General features: G+C 35.5%; 3 protein-coding genes across 3 annotated transcripts in view; 2 read left to right on the top strand and 1 right to left on the bottom strand.

The window, feature by feature from the left end:
- The window catches only part of LOC126974197 (flotillin-2), a 340,191-nt gene that overhangs the window by 69,398 nt on the left and 245,916 nt on the right, over positions 1–24,877 (bottom strand). The window lies entirely within an intron of this gene.
- Positions 193–5,637, top strand: LOC126974174 (glucose dehydrogenase [FAD, quinone]-like). Its single transcript, XM_050821611.1, has 3 exons — positions 193–1,757; positions 2,038–2,268; positions 4,847–5,637. Exons 1-3 carry the CDS (start codon positions 204–206, stop codon positions 5,579–5,581), a joined length of 2,520 nt encoding a protein of 839 aa, XP_050677568.1. The 5' UTR covers positions 193–203; the 3' UTR covers positions 5,582–5,637.
- On the top strand, positions 12,164–15,501 carry LOC126974189 (glucose dehydrogenase [FAD, quinone]-like). The gene is made up of 3 exons (XM_050821629.1): positions 12,164–12,332; positions 12,556–12,686; positions 13,258–15,501. Exons 1-3 carry the CDS (start codon positions 12,164–12,166, stop codon positions 14,773–14,775), a joined length of 1,818 nt encoding a protein of 605 aa, XP_050677586.1. The 3' UTR covers positions 14,776–15,501.

The following is a 24,877-nucleotide window of genomic DNA, read 5'->3' as shown; positions in this document are numbered from 1 at the left end:
AGTTGGTAATAAAATTTATCTAATATTAATTTATTCTCTTCTATAAACACACCGACATCACAAAGTTATTTATATGTATGTATAACTCATGACTATATTGCTAAGTAATCGTATAATGAAAGCCACAATAAACAAAGACTTGCTCAATATAATTCGCAAACTAAGCACCCATTCATCGTAATTGAATATCAGTTAGTGTACATATGTCATTGAGTTCAATACTTCAAAGAATGGCAACCCAGGGAGTGTTATCAATTAAACCGATAGTGACAAGTACAAGAATTATATTTGGACTATTGCCTGGCCTCGGGGCGTTAATAGTACTTCGCATGGCAATTCATTTATATCGCCCTGATATAGAAGACGCCGAAAATCGGGTGAGAGATCATCCATTTGATAAATTGTACGATTGCTACGACTTCATCATAGTGGGTGGAGGTTCTGCCGGGTCTGTTCTCGCCAATCGTCTCTCAGAAAACCCAGAATGGAATATACTTTTGCTAGAAGCTGGCCAAGATGAAAATGTTTTGTCCGATGTACCGGTATTATTCCCTACACTTCAAACATCTGCCATTGACTGGCAATTTGTCACCGAACCAAGTGAAAAATATTGTTTAAGCATGATCGAAAGCAGATGTAAATGGCCTCGAGGGAAAGTTCTTGGTGGATCGAGCGCATTAAACGCTATGTTGTACATTAGAGGAAACAGACGCGATTACGACAACTGGGCAAACTTGGGAAACCCAGGATGGTCATATGATGAAGTTTTACAGTATTTTCTTAAGGCAGAAGATATGAGAATCCCTGAATACCAAAATGATCCGTACCATTCAGTAGGTGGCCCGTTGACAGTAGAGAACTTCAGGTATGAACAACCAATCACAAGAAAAATTTTAGAAGCTGCTGAAGAACTAGGATATGAGTTAGTAGATGTAAACGGTAAATATCAAACAGGATTCACCAGATCTCATGCAACTGTACGAGATGGACTTCGATGTAGCACAGCAAAGGCCTATTTACGGCCTGCGGCGAAAAGACCAAATCTTCATGTGAGTGTACACTCATTGGTTGAGAAAATTCTAATAGACGAAAATAAAAAAGCTTACGGTGTAAAATTTACCAAACACAAAGAAACTCGAATCATAAAGGCTTCAAAAGAAGTAATTCTATCAGCAGGATCCATTCAATCACCTCAACTGTTGATGTTATCAGGTATTGGAGATAGTAATGATTTAAAAGAATTAGGAATATATCCTATTAAAATTCTGTCTGGTGTAGGAAAAAATTTGCAAGATCATATAGCCATGGGTGGGCATTCATTTCTATTTGACAATCCATACACGAATGGTTCAGAATACTGCTTTAATCTGAACTCAGTATTTAATATAGGAACATTAATGGACTTTACACTTCACAAGAAGGGTGAGCTGTACAGCATGATGGAAGCCGAGGCAATGGCATTTATAAACACCAAATACCAAGATCCATCGGAAGACTATCCTGACATTCAATTGTTTATTGCTCCGACTGCAGACAACATGGATGGAGGTATATTTGGCAAACGAGCTAATGGTTTGACAGATGAAGTCTATTCTGAATTATACGAGGATATTTTGTACCAGTCATCATTTTCAATAGTGCCTTTATTGCTTAGACCAAAAAGTAGAGGATTTATAAAACTAAAGGACGCGTCTCCATATTCACCACCGCTTATTTATCCAAATTACTTTTCTGAACCTCAAGATATTTTAACACTGGTAAGATATTATTTTTATATGTATTTAGACATTCCTTATTTTGTTTTATTATAGTATTAGTTCGCACAACACGACGATCGTTTTTGAATACTCTTATAAAATATACATTTATTGGCATTGTAGCATCCACCATCTCAATTTTTAGCTATGAAAAACTGCGCGCTGGAAGAAAGACGAACGAAGACTTAGTTATAGGGTTCCTGTTGGTTTCCTTTCGGGTACGAATTCCTAAAAACAGAAAAAAATATAAAACATCTTATATCTTGTTATTTTGTTTCAGATGGAAGGAGCAAGGTTGGTCCAGGATTTAATAAGCCAACCAGCACTCCAAGAGTTGAATACAAGACCGAACCCTCGTCGTAACCCAGGCTGTTCTGAGCACGCTCTCATGTCAGACGAACATCTGGAGTGCCAAGCTAGGCATCACAGCTTAACGATATACCATCCTGTCGGCACATGCGCGATGGGGCCCACTGACAACCTTGAAGCTGTTGTAGATTCAAAATTGAGGGTGAGTTATGTATAACTTTGTATCTACCTATATTCTGAGGTTCACCAAACTCAAACCTAGTTACTATTTGATGTGCTCGAAATTACTTATGAATATCAAATTTATACATTTTACCATTTAACACCATTTTGGATAAGTTGAGCTTTAATGAAGCAAGACGAAGATGCAACGAGGCACGAAACTCTTTTGAATAAATATCGACTTCATTTTACTTTAAATACAAACTGATGAACAAAAATAATCGAACATTTAACATGTGAAGTATTAGTAAATAATAGTTAAAAAAAACACGCTTTTTATAGAAAACCCAACTAAAAAATAGAAATATTTATATTATTTTCTTACTTTTAGTTTGTTTCTTTTTATAAAAAAGTAATTTTTTTATTTTTTTTTAAATATTATTTGGATTTTTGAATTAAAAATTCTTCTAAGTATTCGAAAATTTCCTAATATTAGAAAAACCAGTTAAAAGATAATGGTTGTAATTAAAAATTTATATGTCAACGATAGGTGAAAATTATATAAATTAACAAAAAATCTTATTTTGCAAATTGAAAAATGGAATAATTTTATCAAATTAATGTATTGCCATCGGTCCTCGATAAATAAATCTATGAAGTTTGAACGAAATCTGGCCGTTTAAAGTGAGTCGGTTACAAACAAACATACATACAGGTGAATCTAATAAAAAGTGTGTAAAAATAAAACTTCAAGTTAAACAACTAAAGATGGGTTTGCGATGTCAGGATTATCAAACCACCATAGCGCCCGTTCACGAGTATTACGCATTATTAATTATAATTTACGCATTCCAAGAATTATTTTAGGGAAGGGAAGAGCCGTCCCAAGACACCGCCACAAGCGAACATAACTTTTGATGAGATTCTTTTCGCGGTGTTTCCAGGTTTCTATATTGTTTTTTGTTAAAAAAAAATATTTTTTGATTTTTAGTGAATCTGAAGTACACTAACAAATTTTTCTAAATATGTCTATGTATATAAGTATGTATACCTAATAAATTTTTCAATGCAGGAATTAACGTTAACGCATTAGAATTGATAACAGACAGTTAGAAATTCTGCCACCCTAAGTCGTTAAGGAGTTCCATTATTCCATCCATATTCGACAACCACAATTACTTAACCATAACGATGTTACGGTAGGTGACTCATATATCCGGATACCATAAAAAAGATTCGGCCGATTATCGTTAATTTGCTCCTAAGAATGGAAGAGGTCCGTTACTTTGTCATGGATCCCATAATCTCACCAAACTACTTTTCAAGTATATTCTTTCCAATAATAAAGAATTATCGAAATCGGTTGGCACGATATTGAGTTATTCGTCCATTTGTCGCGCACATTATAGCAAATATAAGACTTTTATGGTTTTCTCTTGGATGTCATTGTTATATCTGGACCAAATTACAATGGGGCTACACGGGACGCACCAGCTTTCAAATAAGAAAAGAATTATCACAATCGGTTCACGCAGTAGCAAGTTCAGAGGTAACAAAAATAAAAAAATACCGACGAATTGAGAACCTCCTATTTTTTGAAGTCGGTTAAAAAAGAACAACTCTCTCAGAACGTCATTTGTTTCCAAAGCGTTGTTAGTGCTTTAAGACATCAAACATAATTCTCAAGAATCAACATTAAAAATATATATGATCAATACAGATAAATGAGCCCGCGATCACGTTAAGGTTTAGTTAACATTGCTTTATTGAAACAGTTTTATAGTTTGTATGTGCAGAAACCATTTTAATTTACTAAATAACAGATTAAAAGATTCTTATAAAATAAGCTGTAAAAGTCGAGTCAAAATCAGCCTAGCCCGAGGTTAACCAAAGCGAACAGACAGACAGTTAAAATTTATAAACACCTGTTTTCTGAGTTAACATTCACGCGGCAATATTTTTAAGTATCCTTCTTTTGGTATAATAACTATATTGTTTTTGACTTTACAATTTTATGAATTGACATATATAAATAATAAGTACCGTATATTATACACATTTAGTACAAAGTTATTTTTTTGACATTAAAAACAGACAATTTAAAATTTAGCTTTCACTAATTTAGGTTGATTAATACACATTATATAAATATAGTCAACAGATGATAAGCCCAAGATCTCTTGCAACACCAGATAGTTATTGATTGCAAGGTGGAGAGTGTACACATGTGCTGTTTTCATAAGTACCCATGTCAAAATGAAAAAAAAAATCAGAAACGTTATTAATATTAGATTATGGGTACCACAACGGCGCATATTTCGGCCGTGTAGCAGTAATGTGTAAGCATTATTGTGTTTCGGTCTGAAGGGCGCCGTAGCTAGTAAAATTACTGGGCAAATGAGACTTAACAACTTATGTCTCAAGGTGACGAGCGCAATTATAGTGCCGCTCAGAATTTTTGTGTTTTTCAAGAATCCTGAGCGGCACTGCATTGTAATGGGCAGGACGTATCAATTACCATCAACTGAACTTCTGCTCGTCTCGTTCCTTATTTTCATAAAAAAAAAAAAAAAACGAAATAAAAATATATTCTCTAATTATTTTAATATGTGCAACAGGTTTACGGCATCACGAACCTTCGTGTGGTCGACGGCAGTATCATGCCGACAATAGTCAGCGGCAACACAAACGCTCCTATAATAATGATCGCAGAGAAAGCTGCAGATATGATCAAACAGGACTGGGACGGTGTCACTGAAGATAACCCTTGCACTTCTGACTTTTACCTCAGACAAGCACAAGATCCAATACCAACAGACGAAGACAAATCTACAATTAATAATCCACCAGACATATTCGCCGAAATGAAGAGTCTATTCTCTAATTTACCTGAAGATCAACCATTGAATCAAAATATTAATCTAACAAGAATGAGAGATCATTTAAAACCTGCATTCGATGGCGCCCAAACTACCAGAGTGAAAGAAAATCCATATAATGTTGCTAAATCACGAAAAACGAAACATTCCAAGCATAAGTCGACATATTCCCCGGTTTATACGAGTCGTCCCGTATCTGGCTATTGGACGGATCCTGCTACGAATGTTGCCAATGTACCATATTATCACGTTAATTACTTTCCTCCTCAAATACTCGGCTACCCTTATTATAATGCGATTCCGCCAGTTCAGTTCGATAGCGATTATAGCCAGCTTCACCATGACTCTATTCTGCCTTCATACGTATACAACCAGAACAAAGAAAGGAAAACTTTGAATGACCAATCGAGCGGCGATAATAAATGTAAAGTTTGGCTTCATAAAAATGGAAGAAACTATGAAGTCGAGCTTTGATCACATTTTCACATAGTGTATGTTACATATATATGTATAGTGTATAACTGTTGTATTCTTTTATTTTTAAATAATTAACATACATAAGTATTAACAATTTTCTATAGCGTGGATAATAAAGGTAGCGATTAAGATAACATTTAGAGCAAGTTTTTTATACTTCACTTATCAAATCAAATCAAATCAAAATCAGTTTATTCACGTAGGTCACGAAAATGACACTTATGAATGTCAAAAAAAAATTTTTTTTTATTGAATCTACTTCGTAAAGGGTTGAGCTAATGAGAAGAAGTAGCAAGAAACTCATTGCCACTCTTTTATATCACGATTTACAAATCATTTCAATTACAATATAATATCTAAAATGTAAAATGATGCAACAAACACACTCAAACGTCAAATAGTCAATGTCGTACACGAGTAAGTCAAAAAAGTAAATGTAAATTAATACAAAAGTTATTGAGTACAGTAGCTGCATCATCCACATACACCATTATCATTAAGGGAATCTCACGCTTGTGTAGTCCTGTTTAGTAAGGTGGTTAGTATGGAAGCTCCGGATACTGCGATTGATTCGTAGACTTACTTTAAATACTCCTCCTAGGATCCTTAGAATATACTAGAATATAGGAAACCTGCCAGCCCGATAATGCGTGTAATGTGTGCGTTAGCTAGTGGTTTTATGGACGCTATGGATAACCTCCTACACTATAATAAAGGGCGTGACGGAAAAATCTTAGACGATAAGGAACTTCGATCCAAATATTTGTGTATGAGTTGATTTCAAAAGTTAATTATTAAGCATATTGTAGTTATAGATAAGTTCGTAGCGTATTTTTGTTCCATTTTTCTGTCAAAGGAACGATATTCAGAGTTTGGCCTTGAAACTTAATATTCTAAATTGCCTTGGCAAGATTCTTGCGCAGTCAGAATTATCATTTCGCATCGAAAAATTCATTACAGGGTTTAAATAAGCTTGGTCAGTATGAATCTAAGTATGTAACGGAATTTTTAAACGTGATTTCACCAACTTCAAGACATCTAAATTTATTTAAATGTTTGCACACGTATCAATTAATTTTAAAACACCGTAAAACGAACGAAGACAGAAGAAGAGCGGTAGATTCAATAAGAAAATAAAAAATTTTTTTGACATTCATAAGTGTCATTTCCGTGACCTACGTGAATAAATTGATTTTGATTTGATTTCATTTGAACCCTCCACATTAAAAATTTTAACTCTTTACAGTTTTTTTTAAGTTGTGCATACGGGTAATTGAGTGGTATTGGTATGTACGATTTAGTGGTAAACTAATGCTAGCAATTAATGGTTTGAGATCATAAAAACTCGTCCTTTGAAAAGGCATAAAAGGCATTTATTTTCTCAAAATTGATTCCTTTAGAATTATTTTTGATGTCATTTCTAATAACTACTAGATACTACTACCGCTTCGGAAACAAATGGCGCTCTGAGAGAGAAGAAGCGGCGCAAGAAACTCTCCCAGCATTCTTTTTTTCAATAAAAATATACAATATTGTACAGTCATTTCTATCGCTATAAAATTATCATAATCTAGTCCCAGGCTGGGACTATTATGGTCCGATCATTTAGATATTCAGCTGTGGAGTAATAGGATTTACGATAGAGCCATTTTTTTATAAATCATTTAAATTTATTGAGATATTGAAATCCGTCTAAAATCACCATAGAAGAAACTATTTTACGTGTACCGATAATGTTATGTTCTCAACACATATTAGTTATCAGCTTTCATGTAATACATGTTTTGGTTTTTAAAACGTATATTGTCCAAGATGATTGGAAACATTGTATGTGCGGTTTTCCCTCCATGTTACAGTGCAAAATTTTAATTAAAATTGGTTAAATTTTCCATTAACAACGTATTTAGCACAAGCCCCTTCTCTCGTAACTTCCATTACTTAGACTGTGACCGTGAGTAACGCAGAGCTACTCAAATTGTCCAGTACCTATTTGGTGAACTGCTTGATCGCTTGTCGCTGCGTAGAGACATCGCTTGACTGTGTATCTTCTATTGCAATTATCGTGGAGGGTGTTGAGCTGTTTAGCCTGTCCAGCCGTCAACTTCCACCTTCGTACGACACGCCACAAATTACAATATCATCCCCACCATCTGAATGTGTGGCGTTCCACCGTTTTAAGGAACTTTCTGCTACGCACAACCAAGCTGTGGAGTGAGCTTCCTTGTGCTGTGTTTCCAAGACGATACGAGATGGTTACGTGAAAATGTGACCGACGATAATTATTTAAGATCAGATGACCCGTACGCTCGTCTCAACTGCTCTTCCACTCAAAAAAAAAAGGAAATAAAATATATTTATTTATTTGTAAAAAGAATTTTAATGTATTAATGGATATCTGACACCAACAATGCATTTCGTATTGTATTACATTATAAATATTTTTAATCATAATCTTATATTTAACTAACTGCAAAATGATGAAGAGAAAATTTATTTTTGTTGTAGTTATCTTCTCTAAATGTATGTTTGTAGTCGGATTGTTTGTAAATAGTTTTTATATTGTCTGCGAACAAGTACCAAATGTTATATATGTTAATAATGATGCATTATACTGGAGTATTGAAGCATTTAAGGTTCTAGTAACCTTGTAATGTGTCCTATTACTGAAGTATTCCATGCGACAGCAGTGTCCGAGCGCGCTTGGCCAAGCATGAATCATCACGCATGATAAATATAAGAATACAATTGGTACCTACGGGATTATACTTTACGTTGATCGCTGGTTTGATTCCTGATGAGTCTGTATACTCTATTTTTTATAGGTTTGGTTCTTTCTAATATAACTTCTCTCTGTCAATGTAATGGCGGATTCGCTGACAAATCACCACGCAAAAAGGCGCACACTACGAGTTGCGGAAAATAGCTCTTGATTACAAAGGAAAACTAGGTAAGGTATGGAACCTATACTAGAACAATCGTCAGTGAAAATCTCGCTGTTCGGATATTGTTTACAAAACTGATTATTGCGTGTTCCAAATCAGAAGAAATCCGTTTTAAATATTACACCCATAATTATTTACTACGTTACAATACATGAAGTTAAAATTATTGAAAAACGTAAACTAATTAATAAAACGTTCTATAATCGAAATACTTCTATTCAAAATCGGATTTTATGTACAGAGGCTTGAACAAGATCTCTGAATAAATAAATTCCTAAAACATTTTGAAGTAATTATTTGTTTAAATAACCTAACTATAAACACGATCAACAATTGTAGCATAATAAACATTGAGTCTACTGATTTAAAAAAAAGGTAGGTACTTATTTATGCACCCAAGAAGTTTTACTTCGTTGGCCAAAAGAAGCAAAAATCATTAAAATAATTTATTCCCCGTGCTAGACTACGTTTTTAGAAAGAACAATTTTGTAAAAATCTTGCAAAGATGGCTTTGAAAATTAATTATTAGGTAATGACTTGCCCTGTACTTTTCCCGGGGCGTAAAAAGAATAGGGGAGTCTCAGGCCCATGGGTGTCGTAAGAGGCGACTAAGGGCTTTTTAGAAGTGGAAGAGTCACGCTGCCGTCTTTTGACGTCAGCACAATCGGGCCAGGCTCGTCCGGGTTAATTATCACACTCGCACAGAATACCGGCGTGAAGTAGCGGCCTAGTGCCGCTATGTTTCGCATAGGTTAGTGTCGAGGACCGGTGGCCATTCCCCCCCCCCCCCCCTCCACCCGGAATATGACAGCGGAACTTAAAAAGATTTTACCCCAGGTGGGTACCGGCTCTACCAGAGTCGGATAATCCCTCCCCGAGCACTCTAGCTCGGGCTGCCCTTCGTATTCTGGGGAGGGCACAGAACCGTACCCCGGGTACAAAATTGAGCACAATTTTTTGCCTCATGCCGGGGTATGTGTGTACGTTAGGAGGATATCTGCTGTCGCCGTCTCGGCAATTTTGAGTGTAGGGACCTGTCCACTCTCTGGCTCCGCGTAGATTTAGAGAACCGCGTCCGAATCTATGCGTGTGTCTACAGGTCCCATAGTGGTAACGCAGAAACCGATCATCTCATGGGCTGCGTTCAAGCGGCAATTGACGACGTGCTTGCTGAAATCGTAGTCTTGGGTGATTTCAACGGGCACAATGGCTTGGATCACGTACCACAGGCAACGCAGGGCGATCTGTGCATAATTTTGCATTGGCGTATGGTCTGTCCCAATTGGTCGAGTCGCCAACGCGGCTCCCGGATGTGGATAGCCACATGCCGTCCTTATTGGATCTTCTGCTGACTACACATCCCGATGGTTACCAGGTCTTTGTCGACGCCCCTCTCGGAACGTCCGACCATTGCCTGGTCAGGAGTGTAGTGCCTTTCCGACGCCAACGTCGCAGACCACCAGCGACCCGCCACGTTTGGCACTACAAGTCAGCAGATTGGGATAGGATGCGTTCCTTTTTTGCATCCCACCCTTGGGGCAGGGTTTGTTTCCCTTCGGATGATCCTAGTGCCTGCGCCGTTGCAGTACCCGATGTGATACTGCAGGGCATGGATATTTTTATACCAAGCTCTGTAGTACCCATCGGTGGCAGATCACAGCCCTGGTTCGATGCGTCAGTTAAAGCAGGATCTGACTGCAAAAAACATGCGTATCGAGCTTGGGTTGCAGCGCTGGGCGCAAAGGATCCGAACTGCACAGTTCTTAAGAGGAAATACAACCGTGCCTCCAGATTTTTTAAGCGGCAAATCGCCCGTGCAAAGTCAAAACACGTCGTCATAATCGGCGAGCAGCTTTCCAGTTACCCGACCGGAACACGCAAGTTCTGGTCGTTGTCGAAAGCTGCTCTTGGTAACTTCAGCCAGCCTGTGCAACGGTGGCATGGACACCGTTGCACATGAGGAATGACACCCTGGCCCATACGGCAAAAGAGAAAGCCGATCTCTTGTGCACTCTTTTCGCCTCCAACTCGACTCTTGACGACAACGGAAAAACACCGCCGACCATCCCGCGGTGTCAGAGCTCTATGCCTGAAGTACAGTTCAGACAGAAAACTGTTAGGCGAGCTCTGTTTTCATTGGACGTCAGGAAGTCGAGCGGGCCGGATGGCATTTCTCCAATCGTGCTTAGAACGTGTGCCCCTGAATTGACGCCGGTGCTAACGCGTTTATTCCGGCACTCTTATTCTAAAGGCGTAGTCCCTGACTCATGGAAGTCAGCCCTTGTCCATCCGATACAAAAAAAAGGAGACAGTTCGGATCCGGCAAACTACAGGCCTATTGCTATTACCTCCCTGCTCTCCAAAATCATGGAGAGCATAATTAGCCGTCAGCTCTTAGTATATCTAGAGGGTCACCAGTTGATCAACGATCGACAATACGGGTTTCACCATGGTCGGTCGGCAGGTGATCTTCTGGTATACCTAACACATAGATGGGCAGCGGCTATTGAAAGCAAGGGGGAAGGCCTGGCAGTTAGCCTGGATATAGCGAAGGCCTTTGATCGTGTATGGCACAAGGCGCTCCTCTCCAAACTTCCATCATTTGGGCTTCCCGAGAGCTTGTGCAAGTGGACCTCCAGCTTCCTCACTGGGCGCAGCATACAGGTCTTTGTCGACGGATATTGCTCGAACCCGAAGCTCGTGAATGCTGGAGTGCCCCAAGGCTGTGTGCTGTCTCCCACGCTGTTTCTTCTGCATATCAATGATATGTTGGACACCTCCAACATTCATTGCTATGCAGACGACAGCACTGGTGATGCCGTATACACTGGCCATGCAGGTCTCTCTCGGGAAATTGTCGACCAGTGCCGGGAGAAACTTGTGTCTTCTATCGAGTCCTCTCTTGAGAAGGTCGCGGAATGGGGAAAATTGAACCTTGTCCAATTTAACCCCCAGAAGACTCAAGTTTGCGCGTTTACCACTAAAAAAACCCCATTTGTCGTATCACCGCTCTTCGACAACACTTTACAAAGCTGTGGAATGAGCTTCCTTGTGCGGTGTTTCCGGGACGATACGACATGGGTACCTTCAAAAAAAGCGCGTACACCTTCCTTAAAGGCCGGCAACGCTCCTGTGATTCCTCTGGTGTTGCAAGAGATTGTGGGCGGCGGTGATCACTTAACAACGGGTGACCCGTACGCTCGTTTGTCCTCCTATTCCATAAAAAAATAAAAAAATGAATACGGATATGAACCCTTGCCTGTCCTAATAATGGACGAAGAAACCAAAATAAGTAACGAACGCAAACGTCAGAATTTTTTAGGAACCAACTTCAACCTGTTGCTTTTGTGTTTCAGTGATGCGCGCGCATCTTAACATTTCACTCTCATAATTTTATCATAACGCGCCTAAAGAAGTATCAGATCAAAAAATGCAAATACAGATGATAAAAGCTAGCTTTAAAATACTATACAATAACCACGACAAAGTCTAAGATGTCTGATAATATTACGGTCACAGATCACAGCACAACTATTTATAAAAGAGTTTATTTAAACGACAAAAGTTTAGTATAATACGAGTACGGTAACAATACGTCTGTTGAACATAAAGTAAATGTATTTATCCTAGTACAATAATGGATAGTGTGCGCACACAATTACTTAATTCCTGTCCTTTGCCCTTCAGTGGTAACAGTGGAGACATATTTTTAAAAGCAATTATGGGCGTTGTAGCAGCGCATTGTTCAATTTTCGACGATTACCAATGGCCACCTGACAACGCCAATGAAATTCTCCTAAACACAGGTATAGCAAAACTGCAAAATAAAAATATGGTAGATTAACAATTACTTGTATCGGAAAATATAAGGTCAAGTCGCGATAAAATTAATGATTACTAAAAATATAAATCAGAGCAACACTCGCATTTTCAAAATAGAGATAATAAGTATTTTTTTAAATCGACTATCGTAAGCTCGGTATGCAATTTTATACACATAAAGTACAATTCAAAAAGTTTACATTCCAGATGCTTCTTATGACTTTATTATCATCGGCGCTGGCTCTGCAGGGTCCTTGGTTGCTGGCCAGGTATCAAATATGAACATAGGATCTGTATTACTTGTGGAAGCAGGAGATGATCCTGGCATAGATAGTGAGGTAAGTGTTGAAAATATGTAAGTTTGAAAGAATTTCCTAACATGATATTTTTAATCTTCTTATATATAAAATTCTCGTGTCACAATGTTCGTTCCCGTACTCCTCCGAAACGTCTTGACCGATTCTCATGAAATTTTGTGAGCATATTGAGTAGGTCTGAGAATCGGCCAACATCTATTTTTCAAGCCCCTAAATGTTTAGGGTGGCCCACACGATTTTATTTTTTTAATTTTTTTTTTTAAATTTGTTTGATTATCAGTCAGTCAAATACATACAACTTCAAATTTTCACCCATCTACGATCAACAGTTACTTTTGTATCGCAATTTTAATATCGGCAATATAACGTTTGCTGGGTCAGCTAGTAATAGTTTATTATTATAATGATAACTCATAACTTATGATATGCTCGCTGATCTGCTGGAATTGTATATTATAAATATTAAATAAGATTGGTCATAATTATTAATGGTAGGACTGGAAGAGTACTACTGCATTATTCCGTACATAGCATTACATTTGAACGTTTTTAACCAATAAAAGTTTACATCACATGTCCATATTATTTTCAGGTACCCGCATTCCTTTTTCTTAACCAAAACTCCGACATAGACTGGAATTACAAAACACTTTCTAGTGACAATAGCTGCTTAGGTTTCGTCAACAAAAGCTGCATTTGGAGTAAAGGCAAAGGAATGGGTGGATCGAGCTCTATCAATGCTATGATCTATGTGCGTGGTCATGAAACCGATTATGATACGTGGGAGGAGTTGGGTAATCCAGGCTGGAAATACGAAGATCTAAAAAAATACTTCTCCCGACAAGAAGAGGATTTTGGTTTTTCTAATGTTATTTTTGATAAATACGAAAATAAATGGTATGAAGTGATCGATCAGGCTTGGGAAGAAATACAGTATACATCTCACAAATACACAGGCGACGAGAGTTTAATAGGAACAAGAAAAGCAAAATTAGTTACAAAGAATGGAAAACGTCTTAATACTGCAAAAGTTTATCTGAAAAATTCTAAGCAATTACATATTATGAAAAATTCGTATGTGCAAAAAATATATTTTGAGACAACAACTAAAAGAGCTATAGGAGTCCAAATTAAACATAATAATGACAAAATTATAAATGTTAAATCTAAAAAGGAAGTTATACTATCAGCTGGAGCAGTTGCTACTCCAGATCTACTCATGCGATCGGGAATAGGTCCAAAAGCACATCTTGAAAGCTTCGGAATCGAATGCCTAAATGATTTAGAAGTTGGAAAAAATCTCCAAGATCACATACTTTTTCCAATATTTTTGAAAACAAATCAAAATGATACTCTTTCTTCTGAAAATATTGTTTTATTCCTGATGCAGTATATGCTTAATCGAAGTGGACCTTTTTCCACAATAGGCATCACAGATTTTACAGGATTTATTGACACTAAATACTCCAGTGACTATCCGGACATTCAGTTTCACTATACATATTTCACGAAGAAGGATACATTTACATTGAAATCGTATCTCGAAGGTATCGGTTATAATCATGAAATAATACAAGCAATCGAAGATATAAATAACGACCATGACTTAGTTGGAATATATCCGACATTATTACATCCAAAATCTAGAGGGAGTATCTTACTTTCTGACTCTGTATCGAGACCTATAATCCAAACAAATTATCTTCAGCACCCCGATGATATGAATTCGCTTATAAAGGCGGTGGAATTCGTACACAAGTTAGCAAATACTACATCTTTTAGGAAATTTGGGATGGACATATTACCATTGCGTATAAGCAGCTGCAAAACATATTCTTTTTTCACAAGAAATTATTGGGAATGCTATATAAGGCATTTGGCTACCACCATATACCACCCTGTTGGTACTGCCAAAATGGGTCTAAAGGAGGACAAATCGTCAGTTGTCGATCATAAATTACTTGTTCATGGAAGCAAAAACCTGCGAGTTGTGGATGCCAGTGTAATGCCTTTGATACCAAGTGGAAACACAATGGCACCAACCTTAGTTATAGCACAGAAGGCAGTTGATATTTTAGTCTCGAAACATAAGTTTAATGATGAATTGTAATAACATACTTCTCTCTTCTTCTTCATACGGGCGCTTTCCGCAACTCGACGTCATATGCGCCTATTTTGCGTGCGAGGGTGGTAGAGGCTACTCCAACCAGCCAATAACATACTTACATTCATTTTTAGTCATGAACATCACTTTTAATCTATTTATCATACGGTTTTATTACATAAGCACAAACATTTCATCGACGTTCATGTCAATCTGTAGTCGTGTATATGGTAATAATATTCACCCAATTACAATCATATATCTAGCCATTAGAACGTTATTACGTTAGTAAATAAGACTTTTTTGTAATGTAAAGAAACTGTTGAAATAAGACTTTTTTGTAATGTAAAGAAGCTGTACTTCGAAACCACATATATAACTCCCGTATCCTGATAATACAAGCATTATATATCTATCTCTTTCTAGCTCATTACTCTGTTTCCTTGTTTTAATATTGTGTTAATGGTTATATGGTACAAATAAGTAAAATCTCGGTTAAATATTCGCCACATAACACTTTAACTTGTTTCTTAAATTGTACCAAGCGATTGCACGTTTCATATGGAAAAATTCAGTGTACCTATCTCTTTTATTTTTCAACCACTTTTGCGGAAACATAATCACATCAAGTTGCATAATTTGTTCATTAACCGCAAAGGCACAGAAATAATTTACATTTATCACAATCGGTAATAAACATTAAAACGGTACCTTAACAATTTTCATCAATATTGTCCGATCTATTTATAGATTTGAAAATTTTATCATTATAACTTTAACCCTAAACCACAATGAATGATTGAAATAAATGTAATATAATCAATTAAATACTCTCATTAATATCACTAAAGTATTTATTAAAATAAGTTAGTAAGAATCTCTGTTAAAGTATTTTTAACAATTTAAAATTATTTGGAATATAATATAATAATGTGTTCAATTCAATTTGAACTCTTGTTTTCTTTAACTCTGTGAAACAACATGTGAATCAGGCACAGGCGATATGTTATCACATAATATCGGCAGTATTGTCGAAATCAAATAGTCTTACGTTGCAAGGTATCTTTCGGCCTTGCCTTGCTAGACGAAACCTCAGAACAGTGGCGCAACGTCTTCACTACGGCATGTGTAAAAGGGGTGATAGACGCACGAGCAACTACGCGCACTTTATGATTGACACATTTCTCGCTCATGTTTCATATTAAGAATGCGTACTTAAAAACCGCTGAGTAATTATTGTTGACGATCCAACAGGTTTGAAATTTTGCTCATAGCCCGCCATAGCTGGTACTTCCGTCATCACCGCGAATCGCGAGCCGTCTTTTTGTGTCGTCGTCTATGAGCAGTATTTGACATGCTACATGACTGTTTGGACCTCACCACTTTATACAAATGATTTGAGTTCTCTTTAGTGTTAATTCTGCCAATATTATATAATTATAATATATTATATATAAAAATCTGGCACGAGTCTTGTGCCAGATTTTTGGCGAGACAACGCGTCCTGAGGATGCCTCGTGTGGAGGCGAAGCGCGTGTCGAATTGTTTTAAAAACAAATATTGGCGGAATTAACACTAAAGAAAACTTAAATCATTTGTATAATTATGGATTTCCGCAAAGTAACGCCTTATTCAATAAATGTCCTCACCACTTTGTTTTTAAAAGGACAGTTACGAGTAAGAATCAGTTACGGAATCAAAAATAAATTGAAAAATTACAATTTAAAAGGATTTTTTAGGTAATTTTGATTATTTATATAGAACCAATAAATGCCGGTAAACTTCATAATGACAACTACCTATGACGAATACTGTCTTGACTCATTTTATCTGCAGTCCCCCTGAAAGCGAGATCTAGAAAGGTCTCGAAACTTCAGGTTAACTAAAATAATAATAAAAAATTAACTTTTACGCAAAATCTAATGTAAACAACAAATAAATTACACGCGATTCTAATCCTTTAAAAAGTGTTTTATTTAAATTTCTGTTCTATTGATCCATGAGTGAGGCAACTCCGTAAATTTCAAAAGTTGATATATACAGTTTTTTTTAAAGTGGTTTTAGTTATTATCAATAACAAAAAGACTGTATATAGAATTTATCCAATCCAATCCAAGAAATCCAAAATCTCTTCATTATCCTTACTAAGTAGGGGACAATACAACGCATTTCTTGACACACCTGTTGTTGCGGATGTCCATGGGCGGTTGCCTCACCTCTCCCCATCCCGTGAGCCTCTTGCCCGTTTGCCCCCTCTCATATAAAAAAAAAAGAAAAATAACCTAAACATACAAATAAAACAAAAGCGATCTAAGTGACATGATTCATATATTCAAATTAAGTCGTTTTTACTCGCAACGATTTAAAAGATATTCTTGAATTTTATAACCACCTTTGATAGCTGTTATGACAAATGTATAAGTCATAATAATAGGTAATAGCGTTCCAAACACTTAAAACAAAATGAATTGGTAGCAGCGTAATAAGTTCTACGATCATTAATAAATATGAATGTATTTTATATCTGTAATGTATCTATAGAGTTGCAAACATTTGGCCCCCTTTGGGTACTCACTCAAAATATTCCGTAGCAAAATTTTATTAAGTGATAAATTAAATAATTTGTAATATTAACAAAATATATTTAAGTGATTTAAATATAGCGAACTACCTGTGACCTAGAATTATTCCATTGTGATTATTTTTCGGTAATAAATTAATAGGTTTTTTAAGTTATTTTTAAGCATCATAATAATTGCACGCTGTATCTGCCTTACGGCCGTTCCCAATATACTATCTACATATAGAGATAAATTACTACCTTCTACTGCCATTCAATAGCAAATAGCCAGGTTTTCCCAGTTTCCTGGATTCCCCCCCCCCCCCCCACAAACCTCATGTATTAGTTTTTTAAGCATAATAAAGTTTTATCCCTCAATACGTAGATAGGGTTGTAGAAATAAGTTTTCTGATACCTACATATATAAGGCTTAATTGTAAATTGCTTTAATAAGTAGATTTAAGTAATTTTGTATATATATTTTAATACCAAATATAGAAATTTTGAATATTTTTTTTCCTTCTACTGCCAGTTATTGTCAATAATCTAAAGCTATCCCAATATACCGTATAAGTCATTGCCTTGCTTCTAAACTCTATCGCTGGTAAGCTATACGTCGATAAGTTCATTGGTACAGAAATGTCAACGATAGTTACGATTTTTATCTCAAGTAAGAGATAGACTGAATATTGGGAACGGCCTTTAAAAGATAATGCATTTAGAATTACCTTTAGATTAAATATTGTATTGTTGCTTGAATTATTGTAATTATCACTATTGTATTAAATTGATCAATAAATAAATAATGTAAGCTTCTTTATGCACGCTGATTAATTTATTTTTGGCTAGAATGAGACTGAGCCATCCCACTAAACTATGTAACGCATGAGTCGACAAATAAATGCATTTTGTATTAATAGCCCCACTTTGATGAAGATTCTTTTAAGTTTTGTACTGAACGCACATGAATGTTTACACGGCGAGTATGTATAAAACTCAAAAAGAGGCCAAATGCGAGTCGGACTCGCTCACAAATGGTTCCGTAGAAGCAAGTAACATAATATAAAAGTTCTTGTAGTTCGTTGTAACGATTTATGACGTATTAAATAAAAAGTACTTACTAGATCTTGTTCAAACCAATTTTCGGTGGAATTTTGAATGATAATGTACATCATATATTTCCTTTAGTTTTATAATTCTCTTGTTGTAGAAGTTACACGGGGGGTGGCACATTTTACCACTTTGGGAGTCTCTCTCGCGCAAACTATGATAGTAGAAATCTCAATATCATTTTTGAAGACAAATATTTGAATTTGAAAATCTTAATGCGGTTCACAGAATACATCTACTTACCAAGTTTCACCAGTATAGTTCCTATAGTTTCGGAAATAACTGGCTGTGACATACGGACGGACAGACACACACAGACATGAAGAATCTATAAGGGTTCCGTTTTTGCCATTTGACTACAGAACCCTAAAAACAATTTTATATCCGGTATAATGCAGACTCTAGCAGGGTTTTCCAAAGCATGCGTCGCGAGTGCCGCTTGCACAACTTGTTCTTGAAGTTATGAAAGGAAAGGTCTGTTTATATCTATGTGATATATTGCACGTACTCCATCCGTTGCTAAATGTCGACATGATTGTAATTTGTGCTCAGTTTGCAATGGTTTTGAATTTGAAACATCAATTTTTTGCCGAGGTACTTAGGTTTCTGTACACGAGGAATATCATTAGATATTAAATTCCAATCCGTTCGTTGGTACCATTATTTTTTATTTTTTAAAATTGTTATATTTATAGTTCTTAGCTTCACATAAAAACATAATGGTACAGTTGTCAAGAATTGATTGAGTATTAATTAATCTACTTATTTTAATTTTATTAGATAATTTTGAAATCATCTTTAATTATTACAAATAAATTACTAGCTAACAAGATTGAAATCGGGGAGAACTTCTAGTAAAAATATAAATTTAAATATCTATCTATATATATAAAAATGAATTGCTATTCGTTAGTCTCGCAAAACTCGAGAACGGCTGGACCGATTTGGCTAATTTTGGTCTTGAATTATTCGTGAAGTCCAGAGAAGGTTTAAAAGGTTTGAATAAATATAAAAAGGCTCGGAATGAAATACAAAAAAATAACAATTTTGTTTTTCCTTTAATGTGTCCCCCGTCGTTCAGAAATGAAATTGAAATAATAGTTTGAAATGATTAACTAATTATAGCTATAGAATTTTTATAGCTTTCTAACTTTCTCAGGAGATAAAAATAAACTTAATTTTAGCCGACTATAGTTGGTAGATTAACTATAGTTGTTAACTATCGATCAGATTATTTTCATGTAGATTGATAAATCTTAAGTTTTGTCACAAATTAAATTTCTGAACCTAAGATGGCAATCGAATATAATAATAATTGAAGTACGATACATTTTATGTACGATTTGATAATATCTCGTACGTCTGAGAATCGGTCGTCATATATTTTTTATACTTACCTCAAAAATTTTAATTATTGTTTTTTTTCTTATTACTTTATATGGCAATACAACGTTTGCTGGGTCAGCTAGTATAATATAAATATAGAAATAGTAATCGAAAGATCAAAAAAATAAAAAAACCCTGTCCCGGCTTTCCTGATAGCCTTCGACAAACTATAACGATCGGCGATTGGTCCCTGAATGATAATTCATATACTCGAAGCATTTGAGAAAATAGTCAACAGTGGCTGAATTGGTAAAAGAACCGCTGTTTCCTTCTTCCTATCAGTCAGAATTCAGTTATCTGAAATAATATTAGTTAGCTGAATAAAATATTAAGTACAATATTTTATTGTACTATATGTATATTATATGGGTAATCTACAAGCATACGGGATACCTGATGATGTGAGGTCATTGCCGCCTTTACTTTATTGGCCGTTTAGGTTGACGGAACGGTCCGAAGTCATAGAGACGAAGTAGGTAGGTTATTAAACTGTATGTAACAGAAACAATACTGTCAATTGTTGAAGGATAAGATTTATATATTCACGGATATTCAGCCGTGTCTCAACCTTAGAGAGATCATGTTACCAGTTAAGGGATAGGACGTCCCTAGCACAGGATGTCGGCCCCTATGTATGTGGTAACTGGTAAGGTGTCGAGCGCAACCGCGGTTCTAATTTCCTGAATCTGACATACCTACTATACTAATAATTATTGACTTATGGAGTTACTCACCGGCCATATTCTCCTGCAACACCAGAAGAATAACAGGAGCGTTTTAGAGGGATACGGTACAAGAAGAAGAAGAATGAGACCGAACAGTCACGCTCAGCTATGTAGAACTCACTTAGGCAATGACAAATCTTTAAAGTTTTTGTAGTATTTCACGTACAATATCTATATATATATATATTGTTATGGCTCAATCACGCCTAAACCACTGATCGTATCGACATGAAACTACCACCATTGGATGCGAAATTTATCCTAGATGGTTTATGGCGACTCATTTTTCGAATTCCAACGTTCTTTTAAAATTCGCCCAGTGAAGCGGGCGGGAACGGTAGTAGGCGAACTAGTAGATTTTTAAATACAAATCTTATTTTAAATAAAAATAGAAATTGTATCTGCTCGAGTCTCACGGAGACTTGCTCGGTTAGCAAAATTGTATTTCTTATTATTAAAGTCGCATTTATAAAGTTATGACTTCTGTCGTGTAGTCTTAGGCATATATTAATTTTTCTGAATACCTTTTTAAGTATTTGTACGTCTTCTTTTGTCAACAGAACAACGGAACAAATACTATATTATTGTTTACAAGTTGCTGAATAAGCGGATATCCACAGCGGTACTTGCAAGCCTTTCAAAATATCTTGTAATAGCCGCAAAGCAAAATTTTTAAGGACAGGTAGAACATACATGTGATTACTACATAGAGGTTCTGACTCTATTTGCCGTATATTAAGATTTCTTCAGATTTCTGTCGTTAAGCATACCAGTTCAAAATGTTATTATTTTAAGTTTGGTTGCTAGTGAAAGATTTGACCATTCGAACTATTCTAAAATTCTATATAAAGAAAAACAGTCAAAATTCGTTAAAATCTATATTACTGTTTCAATCTGTTGGCTCTGTCTATACATACAACTATTTTGATATATTTTCGTGATAAATATATGTTTTATAACTTCTGGCAACAATCTACGATTCTAAAAATCGTAATCGTAAATTTTCATTTATAACTAGTTTTTGCCCAAGACTTCGTGCGCATGAAGTTTAGAATCAAATATCTATATTTTAAATTTTGTAGGGATAATTTAGAGTTAGTATATACGATACGACATGGGTACATACAAAAAAAAGCGCGTACAACTTCCATTAAGGCCGGGATCGCTCCTGTGATTCCTCTGGTGTTGCAGTAGAATGTGGGCGGCGGTGATTACTTAACATCAGGTGACCCATACGCTGGTTTGTCCTCCTTTTCCTAAGAAAAATTACTTAGCCGAAAATAGTGGAAATAGGATACTTTCCTGCGGTAAAATGCAGAATATTTTTAGTTAAACCTCTAGAAATACATAGTGGAAACAGCATTCAAATCAAATCATAATCACTTTATTCATGTAGGTTACGTAAATGACACTTATGAATGTCAAAAGGATATTTTTTTCTCATTAAATCGACTGCTTCTTCATAAAGGATTAAGCTAATGAGAAGAAGTAACAAGAAACTTATTGTCACTCTTTTATATCAAAATTTACATTTTCATCGTTTTACAAACCATTTCAATTACAATATAATATGTAACGTGATGCAACAAACATACTCAAACGTCAAATAGTCAATGCTTTACATGAGTAAGTCAAAAAAGTAAATGTAAATTAATATAAAAGTTATTGAGTACAGTAGCTGCATCATCCACATACACCGTAAATAAATAAAGGTATTCTGTGAGAATTTTATAAGGGATCATATATAAAAAAAAATATACATATATATATATATCCTTTAAGAACCTGAAGCCGAGCCTCCGGCAACAGGATCATCCTGCCACCACAAGCGCCCGTTCACGAGCATGACGTATGCCAGCCATCATCTCCCTGAACCATACTTTAGGGAAGGGGACGACCCGTCCCATGTCGCCGCCAGAAGCAGTGACATTTAAGCGAGCATGACGAAGCCTGTTACGATAACTCAAGCAAACAACAAAAAAAAAGAATCCTAATCTACATATAGCCGATCACTAACCATCATCCTTGCTGCAAATACTTGTCTTTGGCATTCTTATGAAAACAAACAAGAGAGGCCAATAAGAGTTAGCTTGAATAGTCGAGGAGCTACAAATAAAATGTTTTAAAATCACTGAAGCAGTGAATACGCTTAGTTGGACAACGAAAGAGCCACTAAACATGTTCATGCTAACATTCGCCAATAGCGAAGACATAAATAAAATTTACAATATAAAAAGTATATTGTAAATTGGGTTGTGCTATAGAAATACAGCCACTAAAGAGCACTAAATTAATCCCACAGTGCAAAAGATATCAGACATATGGACATACCCAAAAATACTGCTCTAAAGAGCCTAGGTGTGTTAAATGCATTGGAAAACATCACACCAAAGACTGCAAGAAACCTAAAGATGAGAAACCAAAGTGCGTTCACTGTGGAGCCCCACATCCCGCTAATTACAGAGGATGTGCCATTGCTAAGCAAATCCAGCAGCTAAGAAACAATAATACTAAAAGACCTTCTATGGCTAGACAAAAAAAAAAGCAGGAGTGAAATGCAAAAGAGCTCAAGTAAGTCTAATCATAAGTCTACAATAAATACGAATACAGTATGTAATAATAAGACGTTTGCCAAGGTTACTGCAAATAAAACAAAAATACCCGAGGTACAACACACAGCTCCTAAAGCAGATGATAAAGTTGATAACATATTAAAACTTATGTTATCGTTTGATGAAAGGCTGAAAAAAATTTAAAATAGCACTATGAAAGCTATACTCAAGCAAAACAAATGAATACCCCGCTTAAAATAATGGCGTGGAATGCAAATGGATTACTTAAACATCGAAATTTATTGCAGGTAATCCTAGATATGGAAAATATTGATGGGTGTCTAATATCCGAAACACATTTTACGACGCACTCATTTATTAAATTTAAAGGCTACAAAATCTACCATGCCCTACATCCCGATAATACAGCAAGAGGTGGTAGTGCCGCTATTGTAAAGGAAAACCTTTCCCATTACCAGGAAACCATACATGAAAAAAAAGAAATTCAATCTGTATCAATTAGTTTGAAAACAAAGACATATTCTTTAAGAATATCTGCAATCTACAGTCCACTTAGGTATGCGATAAAAAAAGACCAATATACTAACTTCCTGAAAAGCCTTGTTAATCGATTTATATTAGGAGGTGACTTTAATGCCAAAAATACATATTGGGGCTCCAGGTTGACGAAAACAAAAGGCAAAGAATTATTAAGTGCAATTAGAGAGATGAAATATGAAGCAGCATCTACAAGACGGCCGACATATTGGCCAACAGATTCGAACAAAGTACCAGACCTGATTGATTTTTTTATTATTAAGAATGTAGCATCCAGCCACATAAGAACATACCAAAATAATGATATGAGTTCAGATCACTCTCCTATATACATAGAAATAAGAGATATCTTGCTCAAAGAAAATAATTTAGCCCTTTTAAATAAATATACAAACTGGAATAGTTTTAAAATAGATTTAGATAATAATATAAATTTAAATGTTCCACATAAGACACCTGAACAGCTAAATGAAGAAGTTGAAAAGTTTGTGAAACTGATTCAACACACCGCTTGGGACAATACTCGTAATTTAATTATGAAAACTAAAACCAATTCTTATCCTATAGCGATTAGAGAACTCATTGCAGAGAAAAGAAGGCAAATAAATATTTGGCACCGGTCACGATGTCCTAAAGATAAAACAATTTTAAATAATTTAACAAAGAAAGTTGGTGGAATATCTAAAACCGTTGACTTTCACTGCTCGGTTGGCCTTCCATTAAAAAAAAATAAGTCTACTTTCACTATGTATTTTTGTATCTTAGAATAATACTGTAGATAACATAATTTATTCATGTTTATGTGATTAGTTACAAAGCTAATTCTTCTATATAACTAACGGCTGTAATGTTATATCTAATATATAAAATTCTCATGAAATTTGGAGTGCATATTTTGGGTAGGTCTGAGAATCGGACAAAATCTATTTTTCATCCCCCTAAATGTTAAGGGTGATCCACGTCAAATTTTTTTTTTAATATTTTTGACATTTCTTTTTAAATTTGTTTGATTATGAATCAGCATTAAAAAATACATACAACTTCAAATTTTCACCCAACAGTTACTTTTGTATCGCGATTTTAATATCGGCAATACAACGTTTGCTGGGTCAGCTAGTTATAAATAGAATATTGTTTATATTTTCTCTATAATTACATATTGTAAGCTCTTCTGATAAAGTTTTTAGATCGTTAATTCGATTCAGTAAATCATTACT

This window comes from Leptidea sinapis, chromosome 31, assembly GCF_905404315.1.
Source record: "Leptidea sinapis chromosome 31, ilLepSina1.1, whole genome shotgun sequence".
Lineage (NCBI taxonomy): Eukaryota > Metazoa > Arthropoda > Insecta > Lepidoptera > Pieridae > Leptidea > Leptidea sinapis.
The sequence above is the reverse complement of the archived record's forward strand: the minus strand, read 5'-3'. Positions and strand labels throughout refer to the sequence as shown.

Bases quoted from the DNA above. Each gene is read 5' to 3' on its own strand.
- LOC126974174 (XM_050821611.1), top strand. From the start codon at position 204: ATGTCATTGAGTTCAATACTTCAAAGAATGGCAACCCAGGGAGTGTTA. The intron at 1,758-2,037 runs GTAAGATATTAT...ATTTTGTTTCAG, and splicing joins CTCAAGATATTTTAACACTG to ATGGAAGGAGCAAGGTTGGT. The intron at 2,269-4,846 runs GTGAGTTATGTA...TATGTGCAACAG, and splicing joins TTGTAGATTCAAAATTGAGG to GTTTACGGCATCACGAACCT.
- LOC126974189 (XM_050821629.1), top strand. From the start codon at position 12,164: ATGGATAGTGTGCGCACACAATTACTTAATTCCTGTCCTTTGCCCTTC. The intron at 12,333-12,555 runs GTATAGCAAAAC...TTTACATTCCAG, and splicing joins TGAAATTCTCCTAAACACAG to ATGCTTCTTATGACTTTATT. The intron at 12,687-13,257 runs GTAAGTGTTGAA...TATTATTTTCAG, and splicing joins ATCCTGGCATAGATAGTGAG to GTACCCGCATTCCTTTTTCT.